The 17,065-nt window shown below is 43.5% G+C and overlaps 1 protein-coding gene across 1 annotated transcript in view; it reads right to left on the reverse strand.

Moving 5' to 3' along the window:
• Positions 1-17,065, reverse strand: part of ZFYVE26 (zinc finger FYVE-type containing 26) — a 62,749-nt gene that overhangs the window by 7,876 nt on the left and 37,808 nt on the right. The window contains exons 27-37 of the mRNA XM_059373462.1: positions 16,330-16,425; positions 15,198-15,361; positions 14,025-14,161; positions 12,092-12,123; positions 11,309-11,445; positions 9,976-10,196; positions 6,394-6,541; positions 5,929-6,138; positions 5,023-5,241; positions 1,105-1,302; positions 203-402 (exon numbers count right to left, since the gene is read on the reverse strand). Coding sequence (XP_059229445.1) covers positions 203-402; positions 1,105-1,302; positions 5,023-5,241; positions 5,929-6,138; positions 6,394-6,541; positions 9,976-10,196; positions 11,309-11,445; positions 12,092-12,123; positions 14,025-14,161; positions 15,198-15,361; positions 16,330-16,425 — 1,762 coding nt within the window. The remainder of the gene's footprint in view (positions 1-202; positions 403-1,104; positions 1,303-5,022; positions 5,242-5,928; positions 6,139-6,393; positions 6,542-9,975; positions 10,197-11,308; positions 11,446-12,091; positions 12,124-14,024; positions 14,162-15,197; positions 15,362-16,329; positions 16,426-17,065) is intronic.

Genomic DNA, 17,065 nt, shown 5'->3' on the forward strand with positions numbered 1-17,065 from the left:
ATCCCAGGACCCTGAGATCATGACCTGAGCTGAAGGCAGAGTTGCTTAACTGACTGAGCCACCCAGGCGCCCCAGGAATGATTCCCTTTAGATGTGTGATTCTCTTCAAGTGTTCAGGAAAGGACGAGAGCAGCTTTATCACCAGCAGAAACTCTTTCCAGCCCTTCTGCCCACTCCAACTGTTCCCTGAGCCTCGGGCTACCTTGACACATCAGCCGCCGTCATCTTCTTTTGGAAGAAGGTGGTCTTCTTCTTTCTGGTGCTGCGGGAGGTATCTTGGAGGTAGATCTTGAGGTGGTCCTTGGCCTTAAGCAGCCACGAGAGCTTCTCTCCCAGTTCTGTGTAAGTTTTTGCTTTGTGACTAAAGAACCGGATACAGGTCATGGCGGCCCGGACTTGATCCTAGAAGAGGAAAATGAACATTCAGGTCAAATGAGATCAGGGATATTAGAGGGTATGGATGTGAGGAGAATTCTGACCTGATTTCCACTCATGAAACCTGGAGGCCAGCACCCACTTCCATCACCAGCCGCAGAACTATTGTGTAAGAGTTATTCCTAAGCCCAAGGGATCCTAAAGCAAACTGACTGGCTGAGCTCCCAGGAAGGCCTTTATTCCACCACAGGAGAGATCTTCAAAAGGATACTTCTGATTCCCCATTCAGCTTGGTTTCGCTCTCACTTTGGCTTTGAATGATTCAATTTCTCTGTGATTTAGTGTTTGTAGCCCTCAGACAGATTGGGAGAAACTTGTTCCCTCTCCCTTCATACATCTTCTCTAAAAGCACTCTTCATCACCCCTTACGAATTCTGTATTCATGCCTCATGCTTATCTTAAAATTGTCCAGATCTCTTTTTCACTTTCACGTTCCTTGAATTCTGAAGAGCACTATTACCAACAAGGTTAAGGTTTGCCTCTTTGGGATGGGGATAGAAATCCCAATATTATTCAACAATGCTAGAGAGCCACATGGGTTTGCTCTAGGGTTGGTTCAAGAGTGAGGCCAGGGACTGAGGGACCAGGGACTTGATCCTTCATCTTGCACAGTCTCCCTGCATGGCAGGATGTCATAAACAGAGGTAGAGGGCAGGAAGGGGTTATTACCTTCATAAACTGCTGCAGCTCATACAGAATGTGGTAGTAGTTCTTCTTCTGTAAGTGTTGACAGGCAGCTATCAAGTACTTTCCCCAGCTCTCTAAGGTTGGATCAATGGACTCTAACAAGTTCTCCAAAGTGTGTAGCTTCCCACTTTTATAGCTTGGCTGGAAAATACCTTCTATAAAGACTTCTGGAGGACTCTCCTAGAACAGGGCAAGGCAAAAAGTCAAGTCTTGAGTCTGCTTCTGGCACAGTCTGGGACCTACCCTGGATTTCCTTCCACTGACACACCTTAGGCTTCCTTCTATAGTGGTGCTTCTTAACCTTTTAAGTGTCAGAGACACCTTTGAGAATCCTACTCTAGTGACTGCTCTACTCTCTTCCTTGCTGAGTAGAGAGTCCCCTTCACAAAGTCATCTACACTTCCTGTCTTTGATTTCTCTTCTGTGATTGTCTCTTAAACTGATTCTTATCTAGCTTTTGCACCCACCACTCCACTGAAACTGCCTCTTCCATCCCCAATGATTCTAAATTGTTAAATCTAAAATATGTCTTGTTTTCCACCAGAACTATCAAGAGCTTTTGCTACAACTGATGGCTTCCTCTCCCTTGAAAAATTTTCTTTATTTGGCTTCTAGGATACCACCCTTTCCAGATTTTCCTTCTGCTTCTCCAACTACTCATTCTCAATCTTCTTTGCTGTTTCCTCCTAATTTCTTCAGGGGTTAGAAGGAACCTGTTCTCTTTTCTTTCTATACTCATTCTTTTGGTGATTTAACATAATCTTATGGCTTTAAATCTACTTGCTGATTATGCCTAGATCCCTATTTCCACCCTGTTCATTCTCCCTGAATTCCAGAAGTAGGTATCCAACTTATATCCAACTGCCTACTTAAAATGTCCTCTAGTACACTTAATACACCTAAAACTATACTCTTGGTTGTTTCTTCCCAATCTCTTCTTTCTGTAGTCTTTCCTTTCTCAGATGGCAATTTTGTTTTTCTAGTCGTTCAGGTTAAAAACTCAAGTCAAATCTGTCCCCCCGCCTCTGCACCCAATATCAAATTCATGAACAAGTTCTATTGGCTGTTCCATCAACATACACACAGAATCTGCATCTATCTGGCCACTTCTCAATGGCCACCTCAATGTACCACCCTGGTCAACTGCCTGGATTATTGCAGTAGCCACTTGCCTGGATTATTGCAGTAGCCTCCTATCTTGTCTCCTACCTTCTGTCCTGCCTCTTTTTTGTCTAATGTCAACCGATCAACCCGTGTGATTCTGGTAAAACGTTAAGTCATATAAAGTTATTCCTCTCCTCAAAAATTTCCAGTGGTTTTCCTCACTCAGCATAAAGTCCAAACCCTCACAATGTTCACAAGGCCCTATATGCCACCTCCTTTAGGCCTTTACTGAGTGTCCCCTTCCCCTTTCTAAAACTGCCCAATCCATCTCTGCCCTCTCCCCTGCTTTATTTTTTTTATTACTTAGAACTTATACTAGAACTATTATTTACCTTGTTTATTGTCTGTCTCCCTGCTATAATGTAAGTTTATGAGAGCAAATATTTTTGTCTTTTTTTTTTTTTTTTTTTTTTTACAGTGCCCACAGTAATCCTTGGCTTTTAGTAAGTATTTCTTGGATAAATGAGTAAGCAATAAACATTAGAGACCGACTCCTCAGGAAGGTGCACGCATACTATTCCCCTCCCTTCTGAAGCACATCCATGGTTCAGAGACCCTGTATTGTAACCCAAATTCCACAGCTGTAGAAAAAAAAAATCATCTGGGCATTCAGACTTTAGACTATGAATAACAAATGGAGGATATAGAACGGCCATAAACTCATGTTACTATAACCAGGCTGGCCTTGGAGCACTGGGTACAAGCTGCTTAGAACTGGAGGAATTCTGAGTTTTCACAGATTCTGGCTGTTTCTAACTCAGAAACCCAGACCTAATCTAAAACTTTTAGAACAGACTTTAAAAGGCAGGTGAGTCAGCTCCATAGAGAAGGTGAAATTTCTCAGAAGAGCAATATGTTAAAAACTTCCATTTCATCTATTTACCTACTTACTTATTCCTAACTTGCTCTCGGTCTGGCACTGGAAGAACCAGAGAAGTAAAATATAAGCTTTCTTGATCCAGAAAGGATGACACAGTTGTAAACAAACAGTTGCAATGCGTAATAAACGCAGTAACAGATCTGTATGCTCAATACAGTGGTGGTATAGAGGAAGAGGTACCTAATGTTGCTTGTGTGGTCTATCAATGCTCAACAGAGAGGGTTTGAAAGAATAAACGGGAGTTTTCCAAGGAAACAAAGAGGGCCAGGGTATTCTAGGTTAGGGGGTACAGCACAAGCAGGTTCATAGAGGTCAGAAAGGGTACAATCAGGAAAATTTAAATAATTTGGTAAGTCTGGAATGTAGCGCATATATAGGACTTATGGTGAAAATAAACAGGAGAAATAAGGAGGCCTGATCCTGGTGGGTCCCGTATGCATGCTAAGGAATTTGGACTTCATCTTGTGGCCATGGGAATCTTCTGAGGGTCTTTCAGAGAGAAGAATAACATGAATTACGAAGAATGTAAATAACATGTGTTATGGTTCAGAAAGCTCCCTCTGGGGCAGTGTGACAGGGAAAGGGGTGAACTGAGGCTTGCAAAAGAACACCTTCCAGACTCTAGCCATTCAGCTATAGTTTTCACAATGTGCTTTTCTGTTGTTCCCCACCTGCTTGAGAACTAAGATATTTCACTTCAAGGGTAACAGTGATTATAGGTGATAAAAAGAAGGCTTCTTTCCCTCTGCTCTGACAAATGTAAAGCAGGGTAATGCTGTTGTCAGCTTCGACCAAGATAAGTAAGTAAGCCGCTTAACTCTCTGGACTACTCGACAGTCTGAAGAAACAGAATTGGTTATTTCCACTCTCAGTCTGTGCTTGGGAGAAGCAGCTTTACCCCAAAACCCATTTAGAAACTGAGGAAAAGGAAAAAATTAGCAGTTAAACTCTAAGTAAAATAACTCATACTTTATTTTTAAAACTTAGTTAGTAGTTACCCTGGTATGGTTACCATGATATGGTTACCATGACTGTGAATAGTTGACTTCACTTGGAGCAATCCTAGAAGATATGTCCATTTGTAAACTTTCATTGGCTGCCATTTTAAATTGGGGGAGCAGATTAAAATTAAAGTATTGAACTCTTCTAATTTCCTATGAAATTTGGTAAAGATCAGCCAATTCCTCAGAAAGTATTCATGGAACATTCTGATAAAAAATGAACACCAAAATGTGATGGTGAAACAGAATCCTGACTTTGCTTAACAATAACTACAAAGAAATAATGCACTTCAGAGGTGCCTTTGTCTCCTGTGGAAGGAGGGCAGAGGATGTCAGAGAGAAAAAAGGACCACATACTCTCCTTCCATTAGATATTTGGGGCCCAAATAGAGGATCATGGGTGTAACAACTCTGAGAGGATCAGCAGCTAAGTCAGCAGTGGGACACAGTCCCAGGGCAGGTGGGAAGTGTATAGAAACAGAGAGGTAAAGCAGTTTGGTCAAGGTCACACCACTTATACCAACCATCTCATTCCAGAGACCATGCTCTCAACTACTATCTGATTCTGCTGTATGTTTTGGGAGAAGGGATAAAATCTCTCATTGCCAATCAGAAGAGCAAACTGGATCCAGGTTAAGACTTACTGCCCATATAGCAAATCGTAATTTGGGTGGACAGAATTTTCCATTTTGACCTGACTCTGCCAGAGGTAGTCTCATAGCTCAACACTGTGTTACGTTTCAGGGGGTTGGTTTATCGACCCGCCTCCCCAACCACCGCCCTTAGAGCTGAGTGGGCCAATCCAGATGAGCAAAGTAGGTCTTGCACTTTGAGAGGTAGGTTTGTGTGTCCCACCTTGTTGAGGAGGTGGAGCAAGGCTTCCCGCAGGCAGTTGTGCCTCATGTAGAAGCTGATGATGGCCAGGTTGGTGCTGTAGTTATGCAGGTAGAAGAGGCATTCTTGGTAGTAAGTGTTGTTCATGATCTTCCCTTCAGGAATCACCTCCAGAGAGAGGCTCTGGGTCCGAAGGGTAACTTCCAGTTCTTTCAAGGTGGCAAAGTAATCATCATCTTGCTGACAGGAAAGGAGAGTGCAAAAGAAAAATAAAACTCAGTAAATTCTCAGCAGCTTCTGAAAATATTGCTTTCAAAGAATATTTAGGAACATGGAAGTAGCCTTACAACACAGTTTGAAGGGCAGAAAAACAGGCAGGATACAAAATTCTCCATATTATAATACCATGTTTCATTCAAAAACATAGAGAATTCACCAAAATCTAAACATTATTTGCGTCTGTTGTATGGAATTAAATGTCATTTTTATCATTTTTTTAAAAGATTTTATTTATTTATTTGACAGGCAGAGATCACAAGTAGGCAGAGAGGCAGGCGGAGAGAGGAGGAAGCAGGCTCCCTGCTGAGCAGAGAGCCCTATGCGGGACTCGATCCCAGGACCCTGAGATCATGACCTGAGCCGAAGGCAGCGGCTTAACCCACTGAGCCACCCAGGCGCCCCATTTTTATCATTTTTAAAAATACTTTCCTGTAGTTCACTTTTTAAAAAAATTGACTTTGTATTACTTATCTAACTATATATAGTTACTACCTAATTATGCATAATGGAAAGAACAAAATCTAAACCTAGCAGCTCTGAGCCAGGACTGCCACTAGAAGCTGAGTGGAAGCTGATCCTTTTCCCAGGTCATTACTGCTCCTGGGCCTTCTTCCTCCCTGAACTGATCCTCCCCTGCTATGTTCTTACCAAGGATAGGAGTGGCCTCACTGTGGACTCCAGGTACTCAACCACATCCTGTACCAGTCTTGAGCCATGACTCAGCTGATTGAGGTCAAAGGGAGGCTTCAGACAGCGACTGAACTTCTCCCGTGCAGCAGTGAGGTTCCCAGCTTTGAGGCAGGCCATGCCCCAAGCATGCCATGCTCCAGTGGGATCGAGGCCAGTCTTTGTGGATATCTGGAAGAAAAACTGTTCCTTTTAGTAAGAAGTACCTAAATCCAGACCTGAAAGTCCCAAAGACCTATTCTTTCCCATTGTTGCCAATCGTCTTCCTTCCCCATCATCCCACTTGCCATTACTGCCGAGGCAAACTTGTAATGCCCTAGATACCTCCCCACGGCCAAGGGCAACTGGGAGATGATGACGATACCCTCTTGCGAGGCTAGGAAAAGGCAGCTCATTACAGTTGGGTAGAAGTAAGCTTTGTCTCACCTCAACACCTAGTTGGTAGTACTCAGCTTCCAAAAGCTGGTTCCTTAGCCTGGTTACTGCAGCTGGCTGCAGGATCTGGTCCAGAGGAGGCACGTGGCGATAGGAAGCAGCAACTAAGATATTCAGCACATCCACCTTGCTGATGTAGCTACAGGGAGGGAAGAGGCGAGGCAATGAGGCTCCACAGAGTCTTACTAAAAATAGGTGCTGTTTACAAGTTTTCTTTTTCTTTTTTTTATATTTAATTTATTTATTTGACAGAGAGAAAGAGAGAGAGCGTGAGAAAGAGCACAAGCAGGGAGAGCAGCAGGCAGAGGGAGAAGGAAAAGGTTTCCCACTGAGCAAGGAGCCTGATGCAGGGCTTGATCCCAAGAGCCTGGGATCATGACCTGAGCTGAAGGCAGTCGTTTCAAACCTGAGCCACCCAGACACCCATGCTTACACGTTTTCTATTTCAATTCCAATGTGAAAAGGAGAATTGAGGGGGTACATGAACACTGTGAGAGAAGGCTTTGGAGTCAGACTCTGAGTTCAACTCCATCACTCAGCAGCCCTATGACCCTAGGCAAGTTAGTTAACTTCTCTGCCTCAATTTACTCATCTGTAAAATGGAAACCATAAGAGAGAATTTTAAGGATAAAATGAAACAGTTCAAGTAAAAGGGCTTAGGATTAAGTCTAGAATTTTGGAGGTACTCATTAAATATTACATATTAATACCCTAAGTACTGATGCTCGCAATTACCCATTGGCTTTTTGGTTCTTTAGAACCCTGTCTGCTTGGGAGAGAGCACAGAGACTATCTCCATGGCCTGCACACCTAGTCAGTATAAAGGTCACATCAGTACTGGAGGTGCTGCTGGGTAATCACTTGGATTCTAGTCTCCTGGACTGGACACTGTCTTCCTGTGCTAAGAATGGGTTCTTGCTACAGCCCATTAGCACTACCACCTTTGATCTTACTCCTGACACCTGGTGATTGCAAAAATCTTATAGCAACAGAGAACCCAGAAAACTGGTTCATTCTGTCCAGTGCTGCCTGAAACAGTCCTACACTCAATGAATATAACTGTATATATTATACAATATATATTACACAATAAATATATTATGTAACATAAGTTATAATCTAGTCAAAGAACCTGTGGATTCTGACTTATCCACCAATATCCCTGGAAAGGAATTCAGTATATGAGACATTTTCAACTAGTGCAAATGGGGTAAGGGAGAGTATGTGTTATAAAAACAAATTTGGTATCATAATGTATTATATGTTTTTAGCAGGTAATGTGAGTTCTGTTTTTAAACATTTATTTATTTATATGTCTACTGGAAGGAAGTAGGAGTTAAAAATAATGAAAAAATACTCTGCAAATCACATCAGCAATGAATCCACCACCGTTAGCAAACCCGCATGAAGGAAGTAATCCTCTAGAATGGGTGTGTGAATCCAGAATTGGGGAAAAAGAATGTGTAATTCGAAACCACTGCTGTACACTGTCAAGAGAAGTGCACAGCATCTGGGGGTGAGGATCCTACCAAAGTAAGCACCTTCTGAATTTCTGTTGTCCACAGCCTAGAGTGGGTATTTCGTTCACTTATATTTGATTTTGAAGGAAGTATAGGACTTGATGTTAAATTTGTTTTATCTCCCATCTGAATACTTTTTTTCTTTTTTTTTTAAAGATTTTATTTATTTATTTGACAGAGAGAAATCACAAGTAGATGGAGAGGCAGGCAGAGGGAGAGAGAGGGAAGCAGGCTCCCTGCTGAGCAGAGAGTCCGATGCGGGACTCGATCTCAAGACCCTGAGATCATGACCTGAGCCGAAGGCAGCGGCTTAACCCACTGAGCCACCCAAGCGCCCTGAATACTTTTTTCTTTTAAGATTTTAACTCATTTACATAACTGGTATTTGAGATATATTTAGATATATTTTAATTTTTGTCTTACATTCTACTTTTTGCTATTTGGAGTGTTTTTTTTTTTTAATATTTTATTTATTTGATAGAGAGAGATCACAAGTAGGCAGAGAGGCAGGCAGAGAGAGAGGGAAGAAGCAAGCTCCCTGCTGAGCAGAAAGCCTGATGCAGGGCTCGATTCCAGGACCCTGAGATCATGACCTGAGCTGAAAGCAGAGGCTTTAACCCACTGAGCCACCCAGGCGCCCCTGGAGTGGTTTTTGTTCTTTTCCCCTCTTCTCCATTTCTGGTAAATTGGTCGATTTTTGGTTCTTTGGTTATTTTAAAAAACCTTATTTGGGGCCCCAGGTGCCTCAGTTGGTTAAGTATCTGCCTTCGGCTCAGGTCATGATCCCAGGGTCCTGGGATGTGGTGGCCCCAGGTTGGGCTCTCTGCTTACTGGCACTGCTTCTCCCTCTCCCTCTGTGTGCCCTCAATTTCTCTCTTGCCCTCAAGTAAATAAATAAAATCTTTTAAAAAAATTTAAAAAGTGAAAAACTTTAACATATACCCATTTCTTCAATTATTAACTTGAAAAATGATGCAGAATCTACTGTCTCTTCATATGAAAGAGTGAAATTCACTACCTTATACTTCCTTCCATTTCCCGTTCCACCTCCCCCTGCCTTTCTCAATCTTCCAGTTTTGTTAATGAAAATAATAAAACTAACTAGCATTTCTGGAGTATAAAGACTCAATTCTTAGCCCTTTATAGGGATACTCTCATTTTATCCTCCTAAGTGCCCTATGAGATAAGTATTACTAACATTCCCATTTTACAGAGAAGGAAACTGAGGCCCAGGGCAGTTAACAGACTTGTCTAAGGTTACAGAGCTAGGAAGTAGTACAGATGAGATTCACTGCGCTTGTTCTGCTGTCTGGAGAGTCTGTAGGCAAACACTCTGAACAAGTGCCTGAGGCACTTACACGTCAAAGAAAATTATGCTCTCTGCTCTAAATCTGGCTAGGACTGAGCACTGAGAACATACAACATGAGTCACGCCTCTGGGTGGATAAGCTGGGAACTGGCAGTTTCAACCTTCAAGTTAATGAATGGAGGCAGAGCAGGTTATACAGGGCTTGGGGGCCTAATCATACCTTTTCCACAGATACTTGCACTTTATGACTCAGATTCCTATCTGTGACACTGGGACAGACCAACCCCCAGTGTGCTTCACAGATCTGTTACCCAGAACTTCTGAGGCCACAGTCTGGATTTGGTCAAGACTGGGGTAGAGTTCCAGCCAAGGCTAAGCACTGGACATTTAGGAAGGACACATTATTCTCCAAAAGCCAGAAAACTCCACAGAGACTAAAGGTGCTCCCCTAAATTGATTTTAATTACAAATTAAGCAAAGTTTTGACTTTCTTTCTGACTGGGTAGAGCTAGAGAACACTCTGTTTTAAGGACCTACCCAGGGAAAGAGGACATAGGCTATCAAGGTAGGGTAAGGAAGACCACTTGTGATCTGGCGGCATTTTACCGTCATCAAACTGAGATGTCAAACATTTTCAGTGCATCTACCGAGAGAGGATGGTGATGTGGGAACTCATCGTGGGGGCAGGAGAAGCCAGACAGAAATGATAACTGAGTATAAGAAGAGCGAGCCACTCCTATTCACCTGTCACAAAGAGCAAGGTCTTGGCTCCGGCCAGCCTTGACGAACATCATCTTGGCACTGAAGAGCAGCTGCTTCATGATATCTGTGAGCAGCCCTGCGTCCACCTCAGGGTTGGTGAGGCCCTGGGACAGCCTGCAGCAGTGCTCGATCAGCTGGTGGCCACAGGCAATGCTGTCCCGGTGCAGGTTCAGGATGGCGATGCACAGGGATGCGCTGGGGGACTGGCCAGGGTGGAAAAAGAGAGACACACACAGTGAGCTCAGAGACCAGAGCATTCTTCAAATGTCACTGGATGGCAGGAGTTATTCTTCTCAGCTCACCAGGCTTGAAATACACTGGAGGTGGGGGTGAAACTTCCACAGCAAAGCAAGAGTGAAACTAAACAATTTTCAGATGTTCTAAGTGGCACTGCTAGCTTCTGTCACCACACTGGGAAGAAGACAGCTGTGTTCATGCATTACCTACTTCTTGGCAATGTCCACATGTTCCCTCCTTTTTCCCACTAGTGCAGGTCCTTCTCATTGCTGGCTTGGACTGTGACAGCTCCCTTGCTGGAGAAGTCTGTGCTTCAAGCCTGGATACACTGCTGCTGGATTAATATTCCAAAGCACACTCCAAATCCTTTCATGGTGCCTGATGCTAAGCAAGTAAACTTTCCCTACTGCAGAATTCAAGGCCCTGTCCATAAATCGCCCATTTCAATCTTACCTTTTACTACCGCTCTATGAACACTCTACATTCCTTCAAATTAAACCATTTCCAGTCCCCTATCCATGCCCTGCAATTTTTGACAGCGTGCCTTTGCTCAGATGTTCCAGTTTGGTAATTTCCTCCTCCTGCGCTCACTCTCCTTACACTCCTTCCCTGCCCCATTTCTGCTTGTCACACTCCTACCACTTTTCTATCATCTTAAGTGCCACTTCTTCCATGAAGCCTTTCCTTTTATTTTAAATTTTATTTTTATTATTTATGTATTTATTTATTTTAGGGGAGGGGCAGGGAGAAAGGGAGAGCGAAAATCTTAAGCAGGCTCCACGCAAGGCCTGGATCTCACAACCCTGAGATCATCACCTGAGCCAAAACCAGGAGGTGGATGCTTGACTGACTGAGCCACGCAGGTGCCCCCATGAAGCCTTTCTTGATCTGCTCTCACACATTTCCAAGATGTTCTTTATCTTTCTGCCTCATTTGGTTTAGCTCATTTGTCTTAGCTCCTACATTACTGCACTGTAAGCTCACGAAGGCCAGGCTGTGTTCACCTATCTCTGCGTTTTTTGCCGTAACTACACATCATAAGAAAACTCAAGTGACCATCAAGTTTTATTGCTATTACCTGCTCATAGTAAAATTCACTCCGCACCAGCTCGTTTTCCTCCTCATTCAGATCCAAAATCCATTCTACCTCAGCTGCTTTGGGGACTCTCACCACGGCTGAGTACGGAGGACTTTCACTCTTGGAGCTGTCTGGTGCTGAGAAGAATAGTGTCACTCATGTGGTGGTCGCTGACCAGCAGTCCAGTGTAGCCCCCGCCAGAAAACTGGAGTGAGCTGCATGCAGACACCTGCCTGTTATCTCTCCTTGGTCCCCTTTATTTTAGATCTCATTAGGTACCTCAAACTTTGTTCTGCAGGAAAGATCCGGGATTACAGTGTCATACAATCCCATTGCTTCAAACAAGCAAACTCTGAAATGTACACCCTTCTCAGATGGAGGGCTGAATCATCGGCTATCCTAAAAACTAACTTCAGTGGAAGGATATAAACCAAACTATTAATATTGATCGCCTAGGGGGAAGGAGGGAGCATTTGGAGGTAGGATCGTGGTGAAAGGGAACCTAGGAGAAAAATAAAAAAAGAAATTACCTGCTCAAAATTAAGGAACCAAATTCTTTGGTAGCTGGCCTTCTGAATGCTGGAAGCTAATGGGCCACTACGGTAGGTTAATAGGATAATAAACTTAAAGGGAAACAGCTTAATAAAATGCCAAGAATTTTCTTTTTCCTTGGCCTCAGTCAGACTAAGTTGCTATTAAGGGTATCAGCTGCAGCTAAAACAGTGAGGAAAGAGCCAACTTGAACATAAAACAAAGAGACAGAGGAATATGATTCAGCCTTACCTTCTGGTTGTCCTGGATTCTCTTCTGGCACACTGGAAACAGAGGAAGAAAAATGAAATGCCCGAATCCCTTTTCCTCCTCTTTGTTTTGAAGTTGGTATAGAGCACCATTGACATTGTTACCCAAGTAAGAAGAATCAGGGAACCAAACTCGTTTCTGTCCCTCACCTGTCACAGCCAGTCACTGACCATTTTCTGTCCATCTCTTCAATACCTCCTTAAATGTCCCCAACTCTCTCTCCATCGCTGCCTCAGAGAAGGCCCTCATTATTTATAGCTAAAGCCTCTGTAATGGCTTCCCAATTGGTGTCCTTGACTCTGTCAACCTACTCCCTACTCTGCAGCTAGAGCAAGCTTTTAAAAATCCAAATCTGGCCAGGTTAAGTCCTGATGCCACAAGTCAGAGGTCAAGTCTAGCACCTGTATGAGAAGCCTGCTGGTCAGTCCTAGCCCATGTGGCCAAAGAGCAAGCTCCAAGCCTTTGGGCCCAAGTCCTCCTGGCTCAGCTGTCAGGTTTCTAAGTCCAAGGCATGCCAGCCAGAACCCCATATTTACACTTCCTCAAAGGACCCACATATTCTCCTGCCCCGACTTCTGCAGCTGTCACTCCCACTTCTGGGCATCCCCTTCTAACTTCTCATACCCTAATGCTCAGACAAGATGCCACACCTCTAAGAAACCTTCTCACCATCAGACTAAGCTGTGTGGCTTACCACTGCACTCAGCCAATGATTCTGTGGTCTGTTTGTTAATGGTCTCCCCACTAAAATGGGGGGTCCATAAGGAAGAAGTGATTATTGCTGAGTAATCGTTGAACAAAAGGATCCCCATCAAAACCAACTGTTCGGGTGCCTGGGTGGCTCAGTGGGTTAAGCCGCTGCCTTCGGCTCAGGTCATGATCTCAGGGTCCTGGGATCGAGTCCCGTATCAGGCTCTTTGCTCAGCAGGGAGCCTGCTTCCCTTCCTCTCTCTCTGCCTGCCTCTCTGCCTACTTGTGATCTCTCTCTGTCAAATAAATAAATAAAATCTTAAAAAACAAAAACAAACAAAAAAAAAAAACCAACTGTTCATTTCCAATCTCAGCAATATGGCATATGGGTATTTCTTCTGTCCCTTATCCCTTACCCCAAGGAGGCAATATAAGCATGGCATATCTTTCTTCCTGGAGATCAGTAATCATCACAGTAAATGATGGCAAAAAATGTTCATATTAAAACAAACTCAATAATGCCACTGGACAGAACATAAAATCAATTTAAGTCTGTAAGCAAAACATGAAGAATTCAAAATAATGAGCTTTTGAGGAGTTGCTTTGGCTCATATTCCCAGATGGCCTAGGAGCCTTAGTTTCACCCTCCTTTGCTGCTAGACATAGTGAGAAAAACTGAGCAACATTAAGCCAGCAAACAGTCTTAATCTGTTTTGCCAGAGGTAGAAGTGGTTTCTGAAATTTGTTACTAGGTAAACTGTGCATGGGAAGGTGTGGGGGCTCTTCTCGTTGTGGATAACAAGCCAGGATGACTAGCTAGATTAGAACTGAGGCAAGTGATGCTCGAGCAGTCAGAAGGTGTGAACATGTCCCTCTGAATCCAGCTGAGACCAATGGAGACAGGAGTGGCTGAACAACTGGTGAGGTTGCTGGCAAACTAAGATTAACGACCTCCATCAGGAATCAAGTGTCCTGACCTCAGGGAGAACATTATGTCAGAGCCTTGAGCTCCACTTCTTTCCTCTCTTAGAAGTTTCTGTGACCAAGGTCAAATGTATTGCTGTAGAGTTAATGGTATTTTAGTGTGGATGTTAAATTAAAACTTGCTGCCATTGTTCCAGATTTGAGATGCTTTCCACAATGAGACTCCAAGACCCCCGACCTTGGGGGAGGGTGGGTGTGTAGAGGTCGTGGAAGTAGCGGGCCCACTATATAGGACACTCACTCTTTGTTGTAGTAACTATAGCACTGGTCACACACGCGGGTAGGGCTCTCTCTGCAGCCTTCCACCGCCATCTTCTTAGTGGAGCAGGCACTGCACACTAGCCGGCCACAGCGGCGACAATGATGACGCCTATTGAACTGAGGAGTGTCATTAGGAAAAGAAAGAAAAGGGAGGAAGAGCAGGTGAGATTGCAGGAACTGTGGGTCTACCTGTCAACCCACTATCTTTAGCATCAGCCACCTGTGACTTACTAAGAATACTTACTAAGTAGTCTTACTTACTTACTTACTAAGCTCTTTGGGTTTCTATTGAGAAAGAACACCTAGTCCTTGCCTTTAAGAAGCTGACATTTAGAAGTAAGTCTTAGACGGTGGGCAAAGGTATCCAAGTTTTGTAATAGTTCCTGACAAGTTCTACCTGTCTGTGGAGGCAATGTGTGAAGACACAGCAAAAATAGTATGGAAGAAGTGACTTTCTCAGACGGTGCAAATCACATTTTCATGGCACAGTGACAAGAAAGTGTCCTTTTTTCAAAATGCTTTCATGAGTACTGCCTCATCTCACTATAAGAGGTTGACAGGCATTATACTTCTTTCTCAGATGAGACACAGAGCAATTACACCATCGTTGTTCTCATTAGCCCTGAGCTAGTATGCCAGTCAGTAGGGTGGTAAGTATGGTAACATCTGTAACCATAGTTGGGCCTTAGAGCTCCACGGGCCAAAAAAATGTATCATCCCTAGAGCATCTGAGACTGAAAAAGTCACACTGCTAATAAGAGGCAGAACTGGGATTAGAACCCAAGTCCTCTGTCTCCAGAACCAGTACTAAAATCCACTACCAGGCCACCTGTCTTACAATGAGAGGGGAGCTAGAAACAAGATCTTCTGGTGTCGGTGACTCCTCTTGCTCTATCACTCTGCCTCTATTTAGTCATTTGAGAATAGTGAAGATTTTCAAATTTAAGGCCACCTGAGGGTGTCTACCATCTGTCTCAACCCAGAAAATACATCTGGTTTGGCCAAAGTTCAACCCAAAGTCTTGGATTTGGTAGTTCTTGTGAAAATACCCATATCCTCTTGGGGACAGGAGGTGACTATGAACTCCGGGCTCATGACTGCCAGTTTCCTTTTACTTCCCCTGCAGGCAAAGCTGGGGACCAATGTTGCTCACCATGGTGAAGCGTTCCCTGCAGCAGACCATACAGATGCTCTCACTCTCGTCGGGCACCCACTGATGCCTGCCGGGGGGTGCTGCTGGAGGGACAAACTCCGGTGGGGGCTGACTCTCTGGGAAGCTCCTCTCCCTTGGACTGGGGGAATGTATAGTGGAGACACCTGGGAGTCAGATCCGAAGTGAGAGGAAAAGGTGATCAATAGTCCAGCTAATAAATGAGGAAGGAATGAGGAAATCAGAATTTCACCCTGTTTCAAAACCCAACTGCAATAATATATCCAGCTAGCGGTCATTAATGGCTGACTGCATCATGAGAGGGACACCTGGACACCGTGTGCCTCCTGATGGAAGGCACACAAGCACTTATCAAATATACTTACCAAAAATATTAAGCCTGAATCATATCAACCTTCTAGATCTATCAACCAGTGTACTGGATATAAAGAGGACTGAGACCCAGACTGCTGGGTGGCCATCAGTGGAATCTAGCATGTGGGAAGTTCTATAGGACAAATGAGCTAGTTTCCTCTGTAGATGAAAAAGAGGTAGTAGAACCTATTGATTAAAAGAGACCTGAGAGATATTTCAGCTAAATGCCACATGTGGACATCATTTAGATTTTGATTCTAGAAAAACCAATTCTAGAAATATATTAATGAGAAAACTGGGGAAATGTGAACACTGACTAGATAACTGGTAATAATAAAAAATCATTCATTTTTTTTTTAGGTGTGATGATGATATTATGCTTTTGTTTTGTATATATCCTTATCTTCTAGAGATATATACTGATACATTTTTTTTTTAAGATTTTATTTATTTATTTGACAGAGATCACAAGTTGGCGGAGAGGCAGGCAGAGAGAGAGGGGGAAGCAGAGAGCCTGTTGAGCAGAGAGCCTGATGCAGGGCTCGATTCCCTGCTAATACAGGGTTTGCAGAGATTTTACAGAAATAGGACTACAAATGATGAGAATCGATTGTTAAATTTTCTTGGATATAAAAAGCTGGAATGAACCAAGAAAAACAGTAAGAGTATCATAACTAGAAGTGAAAAAAGAGGCAAAAGAAAGTCAAAATCAGGCAAGTTTGAACTAAACTACAGATTAAGTCTCAGAACCTGTTCTTACCAGGAGCCGCAGCGGCAGAGAACTCTGCTGATGGGGATCTAGACAAGGTCTCGAGGTCTGAAGTCTGACCGACTTCTGGGAGGTGAGTCACAGAATCTGGAAAGAGGGAAAATGTTGACAAAATACCATCCTACAATAAGCATCTTTACTCATTCTGCTAGGCCTTTAATTTAAAGCACTGTTGCTCTGCTGATTGTCATTCCATGATTGTACCAAGTGTACAAAGCATGGCAGAGGTACTTCCAAGGTAACAGAAAGCATGCTTCTTCAACTTCTCAAAAAGCAAACTATGTTTAGATGCATGAAATAATGAAGTAGCTGTTAGGATTTCACAAAATAAAGCTAAAAATGCCCAAGGGAAGTAGAAGACATTGAAATGATGGCCCTGGAGGGTAGAGAGTAAGAAAAACAAAAAGCTGTCTGGGAACATCAGCCTACATTTATTTCATTTTCTTCATTCTGGAAGAGGCTTGACTCACGTAGTAGGGGGATCTGATGTGCTCCTGGAAGAGCACATTCCCTCAGTACAGAATGATAGTAGGTAAGAGTCCACTGTGCCAAAGCCAGACAGAGACCATGCTCAGCATGCTTGGTTTCCCAAATCTTTATGTTTGCACAGTGGTAAACTACCATACTTTAATTTTGGTTACCCTGCCACTTCCTCCAGGGCCAAGAGGTCTCCTGCATAGCAAAGAGCTATCTCTCTGGAAGGGTATTCCTTTTACTCTTGATCAAC

This window comes from Mustela nigripes, chromosome 13, assembly GCF_022355385.1.
Source record: "Mustela nigripes isolate SB6536 chromosome 13, MUSNIG.SB6536, whole genome shotgun sequence".
NCBI lineage: Eukaryota > Metazoa > Chordata > Mammalia > Carnivora > Mustelidae > Mustela > Mustela nigripes.